This window comes from Dasypus novemcinctus, chromosome 1 (genome assembly GCF_030445035.2).
Source record: "Dasypus novemcinctus isolate mDasNov1 chromosome 1, mDasNov1.1.hap2, whole genome shotgun sequence".
Lineage (NCBI taxonomy): Eukaryota > Metazoa > Chordata > Mammalia > Cingulata > Dasypodidae > Dasypus > Dasypus novemcinctus.
In genome coordinates, this window is record NC_080673.1 from 54,052,890 (window position 1) to 54,074,202 (window position 21,313).

The 21,313-nt window shown below is 41.3% G+C and overlaps 1 protein-coding gene across 2 annotated transcripts in view; it reads left to right on the top strand.

Annotated features, from left to right (window-relative positions):
• The window catches only part of MAML3 (mastermind like transcriptional coactivator 3), a 418,574-nt gene that overhangs the window by 225,586 nt on the left and 171,675 nt on the right, over nt 1–21,313 (top strand). For both annotated transcript variants that reach the window (XM_004471945.3, XM_004471944.4), the window contains exon 2: nt 19,220–20,791. In XM_004471945.3, the coding sequence (XP_004472002.2) occupies nt 19,220–20,791 (1,572 nt within the window). The remainder of the gene's footprint in view (nt 1–19,219; nt 20,792–21,313) is intronic.

Here is a 21,313-nt window from a genome sequence, read left to right on the forward strand (position 1 = left end):
GGATGGGTGACTCTCAAGTAGACACCACCTTCTTTCCCAAGGGCCTTTCTTTAGGTCTGTAGGATAACTACTTTAGGATATACCACAACTCTTGAGCTCCATTAAGTTAATAACTAAGCTGTTCTGTCTCTCTGGCCAATGAGGTGATGCTTCCCAGATCTCCAGTAATTGTTGCCATGGGTTTCTTTTAGTGAGGTGCTTGCCTGAAAAGCTCCATAGAAATGTCAAGTATTATGTGTTACCTGTTCATTAAATATTCATGCAGTTAGAGAAGTCACCAATGCAATATACTGAGTAATTTCCTGAATGTGATTGCTCACGGTGGCCAACTGTTTTATAGACTTGATCTGCCTAATCCTTTCCATGAAGTATAGTGAGGATCAAACATGGAAATGCCCATTTTCAAATTAGAAACTGAGGTAGAGGAAAATTTTAAAGAGCGACCAGAGTCACAAAGCTGATTCCAGTTCTGTCAGGGAAGTCTAGCTCAAATGCATGACTCCCACGCAAAGTTCTGACTCCCCTGCCGTAGCCCTAACTCCCATGCGATATGCGACTCCCGGGGAAAGCCCCTGCCTTCCATGCAATCCCTCACTCCTATGCAAAGTCTCCAACAACCATCCAAAGCCTCTGACTCAATGCAAAGATCCAACTATTAGGAAACACTAAGCTTCTGGGTTTTTAAACATAAAAATAAATTGCTAAATGTGATGCAACGAGTACTTCATATAATGCATTTCTGTGACACTTCATAGTAATGAGGAAATTACCAGGGTACGGTATTAGACTATACATATCTGATAAGTTACAGCTGTAAGAAATCAGTAATGGCCATTAATCATTTCATGTTAATTCTTTTACGAATCTCTGACCTGAAGTTAAGCTGCAGAGTTCCAACAAACTTAAGGCAAATCTTATAGTCATCATTTCTGCTGTTTAAATGAGGAGTTTATGAATACAATAGATTCTCCTTAATTTAAACTAATTTAAGCAAACAACTGCTGGACTCGAGAAAAATCTGAAATGAAGTAGCGTAGTAAATATATACTGCATTTGATGTATTTAAAAGTAGCAACTGCAATTCCAACTAGACTATCAAACTCTTAGTAAATAAACATCCTTAGGGAATTACTTTAATTAATATATGAGAAAAATTCATAATACGTATCAATTGCTTATTTAAATTTGAGTCTCTGTAGCCCTTGAGACCCATTTCTATCTTAAGTAGGTTAAACATTCCCCTTATAATCTTTATTAGCCACTACTATTTTAAACAGTAAACTCTATTGTTTTGTACCTAAGGATAAATATCAGTTTGGCCCTTAGCCAAGTTACAGCTAAAGGCAAAATTAGCAGAAATTGAGTTAATCAGGTTTACTGCATTAATGTACAAAAACAACAATAGATACAAAGTTCTCAAATTTAAGAATATTTAACAGAGAAGCAGGCTTGGCCCAGTGGTTAGGGCGTCCACCTTCCACATGGGAGGTCTGAGGTTCAGACCCCGGGGCCTCCTTGACCCGTGTGGAGCTGGCCCATGCGCAGTGCTGATGCGCGCAAGGAGTGCCCTGCCATGCAGGGGTGTCCCCGGCATAGGGGAGCCCCACGTGCAAGGAGTGCATCCCGTAAGGAGAGCCGCCCAGCGCGAAAGAAAGTGCAGCCTGCCCAGGAATGGTGCTGCACACACGGAGAGCTGACACAGCAAGATGACGTACCAAAAAGAAACACGGATTCCTGTGCCTCTGATAAGGATAGAGAAGGGGAGAGAAATTAAAAAAAAAAAAAGAATATGTAATATGTTTTTGAACATAATCTCAAAGTTAAGAGGAAACCAGAAATGTCAGTTGGTTCATCTTTCAACTATACACAAATTAACCTAGAGAGATCATAAAAGTCTAGACTATTAGATCAATAAGGGATTTTAGAGATTATTTTGTCCAGGGCAAAAATGGAGGCAGAAAATAGCTGCAGAACACACAGCTTGGTCATGAGAGAAATGACCTTAGACTCTAAACCTGTGGTTAGGCCCACATCTGCCTCCTCCAGATGATACATGCCATAGGCTACCCAGAGAAGGTAGACAGTATCTAATTACCCCAACTGACACCTGCAAATTCTTGATGCAATTTAATATCATTTACTTCCATTTACTCAAAACCATCCATGGTGGAGATGGAGAAGGGCCATGCACCCTTCTATAAGTAGGAGCTGTTAAACTTAAGGATTTCTACTTCAACCTCTCTACTTGTCTGTTAGACAAGTTGTAGTTGCCAGAATGGCATACACCATTGTTCTTTCTGTTTGACAAGTGTTATGCATAACAGGAGCATTTTCGGATAGACACTTAAGAGCAAATTGAAAATATGGAACAGGCTGTGAATTCTTTTGAAGCAGGGGTCTTGCGGATCTTTTGCATCTGCTGCACCTCACTCAGTGCTTGACACAGAAGAAATGAGCCAAAAATTAAAAATTCTTTTAGATGAGTCATGTAACTCATACACTTGGTTTCCTGTTTTTAAAGATAATTGTGATTAGGATTCAAGTATAATTTTTGTTTCAAATTTACCAAACCCAGAAACCTTTGCTGAAGAGTATAATGAATTCTTGCTCTTCAATTTAAAGTGAGGATCTTAGGTTACTGGTAACAGCCTGCCAAGTTCAGTTGCCCATCTTATTTAACAATGTCTTCCAAGGTATTTGCTTAGTGAATTTGAAGTAAGTCATTGCTTTGAATCCAGTCAGTCCAAATCAAGACTCTGTTAGAGCAAGATCATGTAGTCTAACTATCTCATTTTATAATTGAGGAAACAGAGGTCCAGAGAGGTTAAGTAACTACAGCCTCGATCACATAATTAAGTTTGTTTAGTTGCTGTGCTTTAGTGAAATCTGGAAAACACCACATGCATATTTTCCCTTTCAAGTTCCTGACATTTTCTGTTGTATACACTCAGGGTATTTTTAAATACTGATAAGCATGTGAATGCAAACCTCATTTAGTTTAAATCTAGCTGTGTGGGCAGTCTTCAGTGAAATCTATTTCACTGCCTTGCTTGACGCCTTTATGTTTAGCTCTTTTTGATTTGTGGTATTTTATTGGACAAAAGGTAACAAAATACTCATTGCAATAAAAATCCTTTCACATTCACATTCACAAAATTTCAAAAATATCTCTAAAGTCATTTGTTGTTACAAAAAAAAATTTTTTTTAACTTCTGAATTGAGACCATTGTGAAAAAAACTCTCTCCCAGGGGAGTTTTAGAAGCCATAACCATGCAAAAGTAGGTAGTTACAGAAAATATCATGCAAACTTAACTGTAGCCTGTGTAATGGAAACTGAATAAATAATATTTGGATGGCTAGGTAAGAAAGATAAAACCACTGAAATACATACTTTTGACAATACGGTTTAACCGTGCATTTACAGTACGCCATAATTTGACCAGAAAGTTGACAAACTCTGATCCTGTTAAGGGCAAAGTGATTCATTGCATGGGGCGTTGGGCTGGGACAGGGAATCCTGATGTTCATTCCTTGTTCTCCCTCTGACTTGCACTGTGGCCCTGGTTTCTCTGTGCTCCGTCTTCCCTTCCCTCTGTGCCTCTGTCTCTCTGAGGTCAGGCGGTTTACATCTATAAGGTAACATTTACTAAGGCCCACAGTGGGCCCAGAACAGCCCTGATTCAGAGCCTCTAAAAGTTATGGCAGGCGAACTTCTGCCTACACAGATGTTTTTCTGATTCATCTCTGACTACACTCATTTGCTAACAGTGAAGGAGCCAATGTGAAGTTTATTCTGAATTTGGGATTAGACTTGGGAGACAAATAATAAAAAACAGTTATTAAGCTCTGGACCAAGTAGCTGTTGTTGAGCTGCTTGCCGCAGGACCAAGCCTATGTGGTGTTGATTTATAAGTTAAGGGTGGCATTATCCATTTGCTTCATCAGCATGGCAGGAATGATATTAGATCGCTTAAACCATTTTACCTTTTGCAGCCAGTTATTACCAATTTTTCTCATCACGTCATCAGAAGTTGGCAGTGCGAGTGATGACTTTTCCTTTCCTGTCTCCCAAAACCTTCTGCATAAAGTCCAAACTTCTTAACATGGCAAACAAGCCCTTCAGGATCTACCCACCTCCAACTTCTCTAGGCTTTTTTCTTGGCACTTCCGCCATGCCCTCCGACAAGCCAGACTCAGCTGTTGTAGTGTCACTTAGAAGCTGTGCTTTCTTTCTCTTCTGGCCAACGTCCCCTCTCCCTGGAATGTCTTTCCCTCCAGTGGGAATCCTTAAAGTCTCAGCTTGGATGTCAGTCCCTCCAGGAAGCCTTCCCTCTTGTGGGAAGGGTGGTATGCCCCTCCTTTGTGCTTCCCTGCGCTTACTACAAACTCATAATCGTTGCTTATCTGCGTTTCTTTTCCCTCCGCTATGAAGTCTCTTGAAGTCAGAGACTGCATATCATTCACTAGTGTGTCCCTAGTTCCTGATACAGATCCTGGATACAGTAGGGGCTCAGTTGAATAAAGCATGAATAAATTTCTACAAGATGGTCCTTTAAAATACACCCATGGAATGCCTAACCTTTGGAAGGCATTGTGGTATCATTGTGATATCAGATACATTTAAACCAGGAGTCATGAGCACCAACTTCATCGATTTTTTACCACCATTGAGTATCTCTAGGGTGGATGTAAACTGTTAAACTGCTGTACCTCCTTGGAAAGTTATTTACCATAAAGGCTTAGATATACAGGTAGACATTTTATTCAAGAAAGGAGCCTGTTGGTTTTGATTGTAGTTTTCAAAGGTTGGAGAAGATTTCTTCTATTGGGAATTCCATATCCCCTAGAATAAAGTCCTGGAGAATTAAGTGGTGACAGTACTCCAGAATAGGAAGGGTGATTGCCAGCATTACTGTACTCACTGGAAATCCCTTTTCTGGAATGACCTGTCCTTGGTTAAGCTCCAGCAATTCAGTGGTAACATGCCCAGTTCCTACTCACAAAAGGAAAACATTGGACCCAAAGATTTTTCACCTGTCTTCCCTTCAAACGTGATCAACTCTTGTTGTCTTTTAGCTTCAAAGTGGAAGCAGAGGATTTAGGCTTCCACTCCTTAAAGGGCTAAGAAATGGCCTACCCAGGCTCAGCCTTTGCCACTCCCTATACAGGATTGAAATCGCTGCCCACAGAAGTCAGAGTGAGGTTGTGGGGAGGAGGCTGTGAAAGTGACTCTGACTGTTGCTATAACAACAGTGCCTTGGTCTAATTCCTTTTGAAAAAATGAATTTCAGCTGGTGGGATGAAGCCGAGCAGCTTCTCCCCACAGATGAAAGCTCTGCCGACAGCCTCCAGAGCTCTGCCATTTATGGATGTGAGGGCCTGGTGTTAGGCATGTCTCTGCCTGGCTGAAACCGTTCAGAGACAGTCAAATTACCTCCATGCTTTCCTGTACATGAGAATGCGCCTGTCTATATTTGGACATCTTCACCCACGTGCAATTTATCCTGGAAAGAAAAATCCCCGAGTTCTACCTTTGTGAACAAAGTTATTTTAAAGACATGTAAATAATGGCAATTCCCTTGTTGGTAAACAAACACAATCCTCATACTCTGGGTTTGGCGTAAAACCTGCTATGAAATGGAAGTCTGGGAGACAGATGCTGTGTAGAAATAAGAATAATGTCCTGTTTGCTCACTCACCGAAATGGTGTGTGTGTGTGTATGAGAGAGAGAGGCTGAAAATTAGCTCTTAGCTGCCTGGGAGTACTGCTTTATGCAAACTACAACTCAAAAGGAAGAGCAATGTCTGACCTCTTTGAGGGAAATGAGAGGCTTTTTATAGACTGGGAGATCTTATTTCAATACTTTTGTTTTTCAAAGGAAGATAAACACATGCTGGGATTTTATTCCAAAGCAGTGTGGGATCTGGGTGCTCTGGGCTATTTGCATCCCCAAAGCTGGTGCCTGACTTCAGTGCCGTTGAGAAAACCAGTCTCCTTGAAGGGGCTAAAAACAAAAATGAGGATTTCTCGTTGAAAAGAAGGGACATTTTGAGTAAACAGTGAAATAAAAATATTCCTGATTCCTACCCAAGGGAGAGAAAATTATTCAGCCTCCCTGAAGTATTTTCTCCTTCCCACCTCCCTCCTTCCAGCAAATAAACAAATCACAGCCTCACGTTTAGTTCTAACATGCCTAATCTTCGGTTTGTGTGTTGGAGTAAGTCTCCAGCTGTGAATGATGCAGATAAGATGGGTCCTTTTCATTCGCCCTCTTCCTCCCTTATGGTTTTCTCCTCTTCCCCACCAGCCTCCTTCATCATCATTTCTTTAAAGCTCTCAATGAGATCCCATTAGGAATTTCAGCTTCTAGTATAAGGTCATGTTTAACAGAGTGTTTGACTAGAAGATATACATAACTACTAGTAAGAGCTATCAGGAGATACTCCTGAGGGAATTACTTCTTGTCCTTAAAAATAAATGTAATGTAATACATGTGTGTTTATGTACAGGAAAAGTCAGAGCAGCTCAGGATTCAGATTGTGCAATTCAGGATTCAGATTGTGCCTTTTCCTACAGAGAGCTCCAAGTGAAGGAAGCTGCCACTGAGATGCACACATCTGCTCCCTCCTGAAGTCTTCAGGGCTGCAGCTATCATCACTTCTCAAACACATGCTAAATTTGCAGAGTAACATCTTTCCTTGTAGAGGAGCACTATGCTTTTCTGTGAATCAGGCAGATCTGACTCAAAGACAGGAACACATCCTCAGAATGTCATGACACAGGTGTTTAAAAACTTCCCCAGAATTTCTAAACAAGGTTTGCTGATGTTTGATCAGAACAGGAGACATCAGAGGCAGAATATAGCAGAGTGGGTGACAGCACAGCTTTGAGAGGCAGGCATAACTGAGTAGGGCTTTGCTGTGTGCCCTAGGACAACCTCTCTGAACCTCTCTGAAGCCATTCTTCATCCCTCATAGGGTTATTGTGAGGATTCATTGAGGTAATATATGTAAAGCATTTAGTTTGATGCCTGGCACATGGTAAACCCTCAGCCAAATAGAATATTATGTGACAATGATATCTCAAACATTTAGTTCATAATGAACCAAATTATCTGATAAAAACTTAGAAGCTTAGAGCTTTCTATTGAAAACTATGCTAGGAGATTTGAAAATCATAGTGCCTTGGCATTTGTAGAGATAGTGTCAATTTTAATGAGTAGTTAATGATTTTGTCGAAGCACCAGTTTGAATTGCATGTATGCAGCTTGTGAAAAATTTAACTTCAGAGGTAAAGAGTAAACAGGAGTCATGTGACCTGTGATGAAAATGTATTTATTGATTCAATTGGGAGAAAACCAAGAGTCTTTATGAACATTTTTGTATTTGAAAATTTGGGGATTTGAGGAGATCTTAGAACTTAGTCTTTCATAATGTCAGTGGTCTTGTCTGCCATGACCCCTGATTTTTATGATCCATTCCCAGTATGTTGTTATGCATTCAGTTGATGTTGAGCACGTGTTTAAAAATAGCTAATGGATAAAGTCATACCTAAAAGGGTAGCCCCCATGCACACATGAAAAAAAATTCAAAATGTTTTTAAAGAGTAACATTAAGGACCTTCCTCTTATACCTCGCAGCTGAAGTTGGGCGAGTGTCCATATTCCAAAACTGAAAAGAGGTAAGATCACCTTTGTGTTTATCTAAGACTCCTGGGGAATGGAGTTCTAAAATCTGACCCATAGCTGGAAGAAAAAACTCATGGTCATGTCTGAAAATAACCTGGGAGTACTCCCAGAATGTTTTGAGTAGTGCTGCTCTCCCGGAAGGGGGCTCAGCAGTGCTCCACCATTCCCTCCAGCCTCTTAAGCTCATGGTTCAGATGCCCTCCAGGAGGGTAAAGCCCTTTTAAGACAATCCTTTCCTTTCATGAACATTTCAAAATGGGTTTTTTTTTTTTAACTGCTTATGAGTGGCATTCCTTCCAGAGATTCAGCATTTCCCATGGAGAAGTTCCAGGGAAGCTGCATTCTGGGATGGTTATACACAGAGGTTTTAAAATCTTGGTTCTCATGGCAACCGCACATATGTATATGTGTGTTATTTAGAGATAGAATCTAACTACAAAGTCGGAGGGACTAGTCCTCCACAAGAGTGCCTCCACTGCACACATCAACCACAATTTGGGGTTCCACAGAACCACCTTCTCTTCTGACCAGCTGGCTAAAGATTTGAGAGTTCCATACCCTCAGGTTCCATATTGCTAGGACAGCTCACAGAACTCAGGAATGTGCATGGTAGCATAGAGCTCTGTACCTCAGAAAAACACGTTCTTAAGCTTAATCCATTTCGGTGAGTGTGAACCCTTGTATACAGAACCTTTTGGCAAGGTTACTGCAGTTAAGGCATGGCCCAGCTGAAACAGGATGTGTCTTAATCTTGTTCCTGGAGGCCTTACAGAGAAGACCACAGAGAGAGAAAGCCAGGGGAAGGAGCTGGAAGTCATCAGAACCCAGGGAAGCCAGGAGAGGTGGCCATGTGCATTGCCGTTTGACAGAAAAGCCAAGGACCACGGAGCACCTGGAAGCCAGCACCAGAATGCCACACTCTTCTGGAAGAAAGCTTAGCCTTAATGATGCCCTGATTTTGGACTTCTCCTAGCCTCAAAACCATGAGCCAATATATTCCCATTGTTTAAGCCAACCCATCACATGGTATTTATTTTAGCAGGCAGGATACTTAAACAATATATGCATGTATGTGTGTGTATTTTTAATTCACATAACATTTACTATATAATAAAGATTTTTTTTCTCTCTAAAGTAATGTGGATTGTGTATAAGGCTGACAATGAAGGTTTCAGGAGTTATAATAAGGTTTCTCTTTTTTTTCCTCATGTTGCTCTGTTCTTTATATGAATCTCCATAATGGACCCAACTTTTATCAACACATTTATGATATTTATTAACTTTTTGGTGCAGTCTTTGTTCTTGGGAATGCGTTTTTCCCCTCAGCACTTAGCATGGCACACAGCACTCCCTCAATTCATTGAGGGAAAAAAACTGATCTAGGTTACTGTGCTCAGAGAAATATAAAACATAAAAAAATATACTTTTTCATGAAAAGTCCTGTTTAAATCCAACAAGCACCTGCAAGCACCTGCAGATTTCAAGATCCTCTAAGGATTGAAAAATCCCTATCTAAAAAAAAACAAACAAAAAAACACTCAAAAAAAAAAAAAAGCATTGTTTCTGAATCCTATTTATAAGATGTCCCAGAGTATCGGTGCCAATTAACTCAAGAACCTTTTTGTGTATGTACGTATTAAGAAAAATAAAAATCAAACCAACAACCTCAAAATGACAGAACTCGAACAGAATTATTCATTTAGATCAGAGTTTCTAAAACCAAGATCCTGGACCAACTGCTGCAGCATCTGAAGTTTTCATTAAATGTATTTAGATACCTATAACCCACCCTTCTCCCTGATTCTGGGCCCTACCTTGGGCTACTTAATCAGAAATTGTAGAGGAGAGACCAAGAAATCTGCATTTTTAACAGCTCTTCATGTAATTAGTCACATTAAATTTGGAAAATCACTGGTCTAGAAAATTGAACCTCTAAATTAAAGCTCAAAAGATCCGTTTGAAGGGCCCTTAAATCTAGAAGACTGTTCTGGAAGTATTTTCCACATATTCATATTTTACTAATTAAACTATCCAATTTGGGGTCACTCATAATCTGGGTCACTCATCAAATACATTTAATAAGCAAGTCAAATTTTTAGCCATGTGTTCATTTGCTTATTATCAGTTGATAGAATAGGGAGAGAATAACCATGTGAAAATTGATTCTAGTGAATCATCTTCTGGGTTGACCAGAGCAGATCAAAATTATCAAAATGTTCTCTTTGAGCCTCTAAATTAGTTATAGCATCTGCAAGCTTAAAATTCCAACTCATCTTCAAGTCTCAGAAAATAATCATTACTACAACAGTTGGTGAAGGAGTTCATTTACACTTTTGGTTGAAGGAGTTCTTTAATTGGTAAAAGCCACTTGAAACCTTTGTATGAAAATTGAAAATTCAGCTATGAAAGTATCCAGCATTTAAGGTTCATATGGATGACAAAACAGGTGACCTTGGGCAGTCACTTAAAGCCTCTGGAGTTTATTTTCAGTTTTCAGTTATGTAAAATAAGGGTTTGGATTGGAAACTTTAGTTCTAAACTATATCCCAGCTCTACAGTTCTCTTCATCTGTTCTCTAGTTCTCAACATGGATTCTCTGGATCCTTTGAGTCCTCAAAAATATCAAAGAGGGGATGGTCTACAAACCACTGCCAGCAGTTTTTAAAAATCAAGAAAGTGTACATTTATTCATGAAAACACTAAATAGACCAAAATTCCAATGGCCTGACTTGGTGATAGAGCACATCAACTCACTGTGATTATTGGGTAGTTCTTTTTAGCATTCATTCATCCCTTACTGTCTCATGAAGGAAAATGAGAACAGTTATAGTGTGATATGTGTTGGGATGCACGTGGATTAGGAAGGACACGGAGAGTCTGCTAACCAACATCGGGTGTGGTGGGGAAGAACTCTCAGGAGAGACTTTGTGTAGAAGGTAATTTCTAAACTGAATTATGAAGGACAAGGAGAATTGGTCAGGTGAACAAGTTGGATATGTGTGTAACATTTGCAAAAAGTTCAGGGAGGGGATAAACATGGTATGTCCTGGGAACTGCAAATAAGTAAGTATGACCAAAAGTTTAGAGCTGATTGGTGTTGAGGGACAAGCAGAAGGGAAGAAGGTTGGAGGAGAGAGCTAAGACTAGAGTGGTAAGCAGGAGTCAGGGTCAAGTTGTGGAGAGTCTGTGTGCCAGGCTTAGATAATACTGAAGGCAGTGCCTTCAGAAGGACTGAAAGTGGAGGATAAACATAATCAGATTCATATTCTATGAAGAACATCACAGCTGCCCTGCAGAGAATGCATGAGAGGAGACAAGATTGAGGCAAAGAGAGTAATCAAGAGCAATTGCAGAAATCCAGAAGAGAGAAATGTTAGAATCTAAACCAAGGTAGTGGGATTGAGGCTAGAAGATGAGGATAAATTCAAAGATTTTAAGGAGTTAGAAGGAATGATTCTTGAGGTTTAATTAGGTGTAGATGGTGGGGAGAGGGCAGAATAAAAGATGATTTCTTAAAAACAGAGTCTGAGAAACAGATCATGATTAGCGTTAGAACCTATCACTGTTGAAGGCACAACTGTGTTTTGTTTTTTAATTTTTTTCACAACTGTGTTTTGACCTGCTGGGTCAGGGCGTGGTGTGAGCTATGGAGTCAAAGCTGAGTTTGAAAGCAGGCTTAGGCACCCCCCTCCCCCCCGCCCCCGCCTCAGGTCTGTAAACTTGGACAAACTACTTAATCTCATTCTATACACTTTAAGTTCTTCTTCTGTAAGATGGTTATATGAAAACCTAACTTCTAGAATCATTAAGTGTAGGGGACAATGAATACGTTGATTTATCCCACTGGCTTACAGCTTGAAGTCTTTACTACTAGCAGTAGTATCATCACCTTTACTGCCGAGCTCATAGGTCCTGCCCGATTTCATGCAAAATCAGGGATAAGACCATAGCATTTCTTTGAACTTGCCAGCACTGCTAAAAGTCTAAAAGGAGGAGAAACCTCTTGATGGTGGACTTTCTGGTCCAGGAGACAGCAGAGTCTCCTGGGAGTGGGGTCCCTCTTGGTCAGCAAGGGTGATCTTAGTCATGTCCCTTCCCATTCTGCCTCCTCTGTAACACTGTTCCCCTCCCTATGGAGCCATCAGATGGGCTCGTGACCCATCCCAAAGGTTTGCTATGAGGATACTATGATCCTAAATGTGAATGTCTTTTTAACCCCAAAAGGCACAAGCAATTCTTTTTTTTTTTTTTAAAGATTTATTTATTTATTTAATTTTCCCCCCTCCCCTGGTTGTCTGTTCTTGGTGTCTATTTGCTGCGTCTTGTTTCTTTGTCCGCTTCTGTTGTCGTCAGCAGCACGGGAAGTGTGGGCGGCGCCATTCCTGGGCAGGCTGCTCTTTCTTTTCACGCTGGGCGGCTTTCCTCACGGGCGCACTCCTTGCGCGTGGGGCTTCCCCACGCGGGGGACACCCTCGCGTGGCACGGCACTCCTTTGCGTGCATCAGCGCTGCGCATGGCCAGCTCCACACGGGTCAAGGAGGCCCGGGGTTTGAACCGCGGACCTCCCATATGGTAGACGGACGCCCTAACCACTGGGACAAAGTCCGTTTCCCCAAGCAATTCTTATGACTATTAATCTGTGTGTCCCCACCCCCATGTCCTGCCGCTCCCAGTATATTTTTCTGCTTCTGCCCGTCTCTCTCTCTTTTGTCTCTCAATTTATCTGTCTCATTCTCTCTCACACACACACACAGAGCACACAGTTTCACAGAAACACAAGCCATACTGTAGATGAGACACCTATGCTGGAGCCACTATGGAGGAGGAATAGTTTCCTTCAGAGTAACTGACACGTGATATCAGCAAATCCTGGCATAGGCAAGTGGGTAAACAGCAGACTTCAGCTCCTGCCACCATAGCTTCCTTATTGGGAGAAAACATTTATATGTAATAATAGTAATACCGGAGCAAGGAGTTGATGCTTAATAGTTTCTGCAGTTTTTTCATGAGGATGCAAATCATACTAACAGGCTCCCAACTCTGTAAGACAAAAGGGCCAGGGACTTCCTTAAAATAAAACTATCTGGGGTAGGACTCCAACCTAAGTCCTTTTGGGCTGGTGGGGAAGCTGACAAGGATATTTCCCAGTATGCAATCAGCTGCCTTGTGCTCACAGAGCAGGGTGCTTGTGAGGTATTTAGACTTCTCAAACACACGGATTCTCAAATTTGCTGGTTATGCCTTCCTCCGTGCTCACCTTCTATCACCTAGGAGGGACATAAGAAAAGAATTAGACTTAGAACACCTTTCCATATAGCAAAGGATGATGAGACAAACAGAAGAGATGTGAAGACTGCTCTATTTTGGAAATGAACAAAACATAAAACCATAATATCTTCAGTGGTGTATTTCTTAAACTTTAAAATGCTGATACATGAAATGTATGTCAAGATTTGTGCTAAAGAGACCAGTAGTAGAGGGCTTTAAGCCCTCAAGGGAAAGAAAATACTCGGCAGTTCCATTCAGGTGGCATGTTGAACATGGATTTGATTTGAACCTTAACAATCTAGCTTCTGCTGTTCTACAATCTAGGACATGAATGCATTAGCACTTGGACTTGGACTTGAATTGCAAATTTGATTTTTGTTGTTCATATTAAAAATCTACACCAGATGCTTGGAAAACATTAGGATTTTGCCAGCTAGTAAAAGGAAATAGTATCATTCTATTTGTATTTGGAAGATTCAGGAAGCATTCTATCTCTGTTGCAGTTCTGTTTGTATCACTGATTTTTTAAAAATAATAATAGCTAAGGTTTAGCAGGTGCTTACCAGAACCAGATTTGAAGCTAAATGTTTTCTATATTATTTTAGTGAAGTTCATCCTCACAGTGACTCTTATGAACCAGTTATTATTAACCTATTTTCCAGATAAAAAAGCCAAGTCTTAGGAGAGGTTGAATATGTTTTCCAGGATTCATTCATTCACTCATTCATTCATTCAGCAAGTATTTATTGAGTGTCTGCTGTGAGCTATTGGGGACCCAGTAGTGGAAAACAACAACAACAACAAAAACAGAGAAAAACTCCTGCCTTCTTGTAACTTATTTTCTACTGGAGGATATCATAGCTAACATTTTTTACATGTAAGGCAACATTTATATGTATTAATATTAACTCTTAGGTGGGAGATCATGGGCTTGAACCCGGACATTCTCAGTCCAGAGCCTGTGTTGCTGTTTCTCTATTACTGTAGTATACTGCCTCACACAGCTAGTCCTGCTCAGCTGGCAAGACGTGGAACTTGGAGTTCCCAGCCAGACCTGTCTCTTCCCAGCATCTTGACCACCACCATGCTGCCTCCCATTTTGCAGAGGAGCAAACTGAATTTTTCCTTATTCTTTCATCCCGCCCACCCATTTCAGGCCCTGGAACAGAATCATGGGCGGACCTATAAGACAAGTGCTTTTTTTTCCTGAAGGTTGAAACTGCTTCTGTAAGTGCTGGGGGCTGCAGGGCATGTTTTCTTTAGGCCCTGAAACTGTGACAGTTAATTCACCACTTGTTCGGAGCTTTGCTCATATGTCTGCCATACTTTCTATCAGAACCATGGTTTCTGGGTTTGTTCATTAAATAACATAATTTTCCCTCAGTTTTGACCTAATATGATAGTTTGAATCAGTGTTGTTTTTTTTTTGTTTTTGTTTTTTTAGGTACTGGGGTCCAGGGAATGAACCCCAGTCCTGGTATGTGGGTAGCTGATGCTTAAACACTGAGCCATGTCAGCTCTTCTGAGTTAGGTTTTTCATTTATTTTGTTTGTTGTTTGTTTTTGTTTTTTTTAGGAGGTACTGGGAACTGAGCCCGGGATCTCCCATGTGGGAATTGGGAGCTCAACCACTTGAGCCACATCTGCTCCAGTATTTTCTTTTAAGTAAAAAAAAAAAAAAATCCAGTGTTTTCCAGTAAGGGCCTCATCTTGTCTTCAGCAGCTCAAGAGCTGCTAGAAAATGACTGCAGAGAGAGTTTGGTATTGTGATAAAAAATCATAAAATTTAAGAACAAAGGTTAGACTGCATTTTTACACAAGGATTCTTTCCACTCTGTTTACTTTTTAAAAGAAATGATCTACTTATGAGAAAGCACCAAGCAATAAACTGGTATTTCTTTGAATTCACCATATCATCCCCACATTTGCTTTATTATAGAGGGGGCATCTCTTGAACCTTGGCGGTTCCATGCATGAGGGCTGAAATATTGGGTCAGAGGGAATCGTACTCATCTCTTCCACTGGTTCTGTGATGTGCATCACCTTTGTCAAGAATAGGAGAGTACCCAGGGTCAAGGGCTTTAGGGTCAGGCCCGCGCTCTGCTCTTCCTCCCTCTCTGCTCCGCTCTGCCTTCTGCCTTCAACATTGTAGTTACTGAAACCCCTCCTAACCTAGCCTAGTCTTCCCTTTGTCAGTCAGCAAGCATTTCCCCGGTATATGCTCTATGACAAACTCCTTCACCAGAGCCAGGGCATTCGCTCTTTCTAACAGAAGGGAAGGGAACAGAAAGATGAATTATATTTGTTGTTAATAGGTCCATAGAATTAGTAAACTGTTCCTTAACTGGACTTTCTTGGAAGAGTTCAGTTCAATATACATAGCATTCCAAGGTAAGAGATACTGTCGCTTCCATTACTGAGAATGCAGAATCTTTAAGTTAAGCATTCCTTATGGTCAGTAGGGCTCTCCTGCTCCAATTAAATTTCACATCTCTCAGCTCCAGTGAATTAGATAACGGATTTGCAAATATTTATTTACCACTGCTATGAACCAGGATGCTATGTGCAGCCATGTAGATACATAGTAAGCAAATTAACAATAGTCCATACCTGCTTTTTTTTTCCTACATTTTTTTTAAAAAAGGAGTTTTAGATTATATAAATGTTACATCAAAAATGTGGGGATTCCCATATACCCCACTTCCTCTTCCTCTCACACTTTCCGTCATCAACAACATCTTTCATTAGTGTGGTACGTTTGTTACAATTGATGAACACATATTGAAGCATTGCTGCTAAGCATGGTCTATAGTTTAATTTTTATCCTTTGCACTGCACAATTTTATAGGTTTTTGACAAAATATATATTGGGATGTGTCCATCATTGCAATATCATGGAGAACAATTCCAATGTCCTCAGAACCTCTGGTGACCACTGCTTTTATATCAATGTTACAGGTTTTTCCATTACTAGAATAATAAGTCTACTTTATTCCATAGTTGCAGTCCCCCCTTATGTTTGTTTGTTCCTCTCTCTTAAGGATTTGGGGATTGTGATGCCCACTCTGCTTCCAATTGAGAGGGGACTTAGATCCCATCAGGCAGATGGATGGACCTATCTTGCTTGTAGTTGTGGATACTCTCTGCTTCTTGTGATGGGCATTGTCCATCATCATCCATTTGTTAGTTGTCTTGGGTGAGTCCAGTGAACTGGAGAGTAGGTGTTAGCTGCAACTCTGCTGAGATTCAGGGCTCAACTGGCATATGAACAGTTGGAAGATTTAAGACTCTGAGACATTTAACTATTGGGTATAGTGCTAATTGTAGGTTCCAATAAATGGGGGAGAAGAAACATGTAGGAGAATTATAAATGAGTCTGTTGTACGTTGGGTGAGATGCATTATCACATATTCCAAGGTTAGGCCCACCAACATGGTGCCGATTTCCTGGGATAGTCTGCCCTGCCTATGGTGTCTAGATGTCTCTAGATTCCCCAGTAGCACCCCTACTTGAAGTAATGTTTACTGTCATAGACAGTGAGATCCTCCTGAGACGTGCATAAGTGTAACCTCTGGAATGACGTTCCAACTCACTTTTGAAATCTCTTGGCCATAAAAACTCATTTGTATTTAATATTTCCCCTTTTGATATAGGTCTTTCTCCAAATGTGTCATTACTTGGTACTTAGTATTAATCCTCAGTGCCAGGGAGGCTTATCCCCAGGAGTCATGTCCTACATTGGGGGCAGAGGGGAAGGCAGTAAATTTACATTCTGAGATTGGCTTAGAGAAAGGCCACATTTGATCAACAAGGAGGTCCTCAGGAGGTAACTTTTAGGCAATATATATTACTAAGCCAAGTTTTTATTTTACAAGAATAAGGTTCATGAGTATAAGCATCAATATCAAGGGCCTGGCACATTGGTCCACCCTCCTTTGCTAGGCACTGCCCATGTACTCCAAAGATTGTCACCACTCTATGAGAGAATGTAGGAGGACTCCCAAGGATGATAATTCAATATTCCATTGGTTATTCTGTGGGTCTCTTCCCACTGAGACAACATCCTATAACCACATGAACACATACTGCATAGAGGCATGCTCCAGATGCACTTCCCCATGTACATCCCCCCACCACCAACACCCCAGACCAGTGCACTAAGCAGACACTTAAGCAATTGCCCCTGAAGTATGACAGAAACTATGATGGAGAAGTAAAGGTTGCTTGGGAACACTTATTCTGGGATATCTAGTCAGGGTCAAGGAAGGCACATAATGTTGTCAGGGTGGATAAGGAATGTGAGGGAAGATTTCCTAGAAGAAATAAAATCTAAGATCCAATCTGAGAAATAAGTAGCTATAAGCAAGGAGTAGCTATTAACAAGGGGATGCATACATTCAAGAAAATAAAACAATGTGTACACAACCCTGGAATCAGAAGGAATCTTGGCACATTTAAGGAACTTAAGAGTTGATAGAACACATATGGAGGGATAGGCATGGGAGGGTGATGTTGAATATAGAGGCAAAAAGATGAGCCTGGAAAGATGAGCAGGGGCCAAGTGAAGGAGACTCAGTTTGAAAACAATGGAAATAATTGCAGGATTATAACCAGGAAAGGGAACATATTTTTAAAAAGAGGTGGCAGTATAGAATAAATTGATTGGATAGCAAAATAATGAATACAAGAAAAGATGAAGGAGTGAATGGATGGATGAATGGAGGCAAGACAAGGATAGTGGCAATGAGGATGAGATGAATAGGCAGGCCTAAAGTAGAATCCATAGGACTTACTGATTGGTCCTGTGGGAAGGTTAAAGAAAAACACTCAGGTTTTTGACTTGGAAAAACAGGTAGATACTGAGATAGGGAACATTGACTGGGATCATGTTTGAGTAATGAAAGGCAATAAGCTCAGTGTTAGACATGTTGAGTTCTAGATGTCTGTGAAATATCCAAGAGGAAAACCTTGGATTTAGTGGAGTCACATCAGAGAAGATTGGGCACAATATGTTGTTTTGGAGTCATCAGTCTAATGTAGATAGTTGAAGTTGTTGTGGTAATGGGGGAAATCTTTGAGGTTAGCATGTAGAATGAGAAGAAAAAGAAAAATGCCTAAGACAGAACATTGAGGAATTCCATTATTTAGGAGAAAGAAAGGGGAATACATCAGAGGCTGAAAAAGAGCAGATGGAGAGAAAGCAGGAAATTTAGGAGAGTGTGATCTCATGGAAGGTGATGGAAGAGTGCTTTTAGAATAGATTGGGTTACTGTATCAAATGGTGCTGAGAGGTCAAGTAAACTAAGCACTGAAAGGAAGTTGTGGGTTTTTTTAAAAGATTTATTTATTTATTTATATCCCCCTCTTCCCTCCTTCCGCCCTGCTGTTTTTGCAGTCTGTATTGTCTTCTCTTCTCATTTTCTCTCCTCTAGGATTCACCGGGATTCGGTCCTGGAGACCTTTGGTGGGGAAAGAGGGTTCCTGTCAATTACTCCACCTCAGTTCCTGGTTTCTGCTGCACTCCACCTTGACTCTCCCCTTGTCTCTCTTTTTGATGCCTTATCATCTTGCACGGGACACTGGCTCACCACGTGGGCACTCGTGCAGGCACTGGCTTGCTGTGCAGGCATGCTTTCCCTTCTTCTTTTTCACCAGGAGGCCCCAGGGATTGAAGCCAGATCTTCCCATATTTTAGGCGGAAGCTCTATCACTTGAGCCACATCCACTTCCCTGAAAGGAAGTTTTGTGTGACATTAAACATTAATCATTTTTATACTATTCAATAAATGTATTAAATACCATATTCTTAGAGGGTTTTTTATTGTGTTCTTTAAAATTTTGTTGACTTAATTCCTTGTTATTCTTAATTATAATGTGGCAAGAATCTAAGATAAGTATTAATCTCTTTCACCAGCATGAGTCATTTTAGTCCATCCAGATCTCATGCTTAGCATTCACTTGGAAAATAATGACAGATGATTCTTCCCTATGAGAGGAGTATTGTCTTTAACTTTTTCTTTTGCTTCCCACCCTTCAAACTTTAGTTTGTTTTCTCTCTTTTAGCCATGTGAGTTTTGCTTTTAGATAAAAGAAACCTTCTCCCATAGAATTTTAATGGAATTCATGGCTACTTTTGAAATTAGAAGTAGAATTTATTTCCTGTGTGTTATTAGCCAATTAAAAGGCAAGTTCGTAGCAATACACTTCTTAAGCAGTAAATATGCTTGGAGATTTAGTCATCCTCTTTCCTTTTTCTTTTCCAGCTACAAGAGACTGTGAAAAGGAAGTTGGAAGGAGCTAGATCACCACTTAATGGAGACCAGCAGAATGGTGCTTGTGATGGGAGCTTCTCTCCACCTAGTAAGCGAATTCGAAAGGACATTCCTGCAGGGATGGACACCATCAACAATTTACCCAACAATATGCCACTGCCTTCAGCTTCTCCTCTTCACCAACTTGACTTGAAGCCTTCTTTGCCCTTGCAGAATAGTGGAACTCACACTCCTGGGCTTCTAGAAGATCTAGGTAAGAATGGGAGACTCCCAGAGATTAAACTTCCAATAAATGGTTGTGGTGACCTGGAGGATAGCTTCACCATCTTGCAGAGCAAGGAGCTCAAACAAGAACCTCTAGATGACCCCACTTGCATAGACACATCGGAAACATCCCTTTCAAATCAGAACAAGCTGTTCTCAGACATTAACCTGAATGATCAGGAATGGCAAGAATTAATAGATGAATTGGCCAACACAGTTCCTGAAGATGACATACAGGACCTGTTCAACGAAGACTTTGAAGAGAAGAAGGAGCCAGAATTCTCCCGGCCAGCGACTGAGACCCCTCTGTCCCAGGAGAGTGCAAGTGTGAAGAGTGATCCCTCTCACTCTCCTTTTGCACACATCTCCATGGGATCTCCCCAGACAAGGCCTTCTTCTTCTGGTCCTCCCTTTTCTACTGTCTCCACGGCCACTAGTTTACCTTCTGTTGCCAGCACTCCAGCAGCTCCAAATCCTGCCAGCTCACCAGCAAACTGTGCTGTCCAGTCCCCTCAAACTCCAAACCAAGCTCACACTCCAGGCCAAGCTCCACCACGGCCCGGAAATGGCTATCTTCTTAATCCAGCAGCAGTGACATTGGCGGGTTCAGGGTCAGGCCCTGTGACTGTGCCCAGCTCCGACATGTCTCCAGCTGAGCAGCTCAAGCAGATGGCTGCACAGCAGCAGCAAAGGGCCAAACTCATGCAACAGAAACAGCAGCAGCAGCAGCAACAGCAACAGCAGCAGCAGCAGCAGCAACAGCAGCAGCAGCAGCAGCAGCAGCAGCACTCAAATCAGACTTCAAGTTGGTCTCCCTTGGGGCCTCCATCCAGTCCATATGGAGCAGCTTTTGCTGCAGAAAAACCAAATAGCCCAATGATGTACCCTCAAGCCTTTAACAACCAAAACCCTGTAGTGCCTCCAATGGCAAACAACCTGCAGAAGACGACAATGAATAACTACCTCCCTCAGAATCACATGAATATGATCAATCAGCAGCCAAATAACTTGGGTACAAACTCTTTAAACAAACAGCACAATATTCTTACGTATGGCAACACTAAACCTCTGACCCATTTTAATGCAGACTTGAGTCAGAGAATGACACCACCAATGGCCAACCCCAACAAAAACCCCTTGATGCCATATATCCAGCAGCAGCAGCAGCAGCCACCGCCACCCCAGCTCCAGGCTCCCAGGGCACACCTGAACGAGGACCAGAAACGCATGCTTCTCATGAAGCAGAAAGGAGTGATGAATCAGCCCATGGCCTACACTGCACTTCCACCCCACAGTCAGGTAAGGGTGAAAGTGAGACACACTTTGAGCAGTTCTGGGGGCACATTTCAGCCTGTCACTGCTCACCAAGCTTCCGCCGTAGAGGTGTTTAATTACCTGCAGCCTCCTTCCTACATCCTCACCTAGTTGCCGGGTTGGTTTTCTTCCTGTCTTATATGCGATTGCAAAGGGCGGCACTTATGGTTAACTCCCCTGGATTTGAATGCCTAAGGATCAAACTTTCTTTATTCCTGACTGCATATAAGAAACCAAAAATTTCATAAAATTCTCACTGAGGGAGGCAGGCTGCAGGGGTCCCCAGAATACATGGTACTCCCTCCATAGGTTCTCTCTCAGATAGTACAGTCTAGAGTGAGAGTGGTGGGGAAATGGGAGCATTTAGGAACATGAGCAACCATCTTCAAAGGCCCTGAAAAACCTTTACCCACTTTACTGCATTATGAATAAAGGGAAATTTGGATACTTAATGTTCAAATGTGGGAGCACTTCCAGTGTTTCAAAGTGAAGGGGAGGGTCGATCTT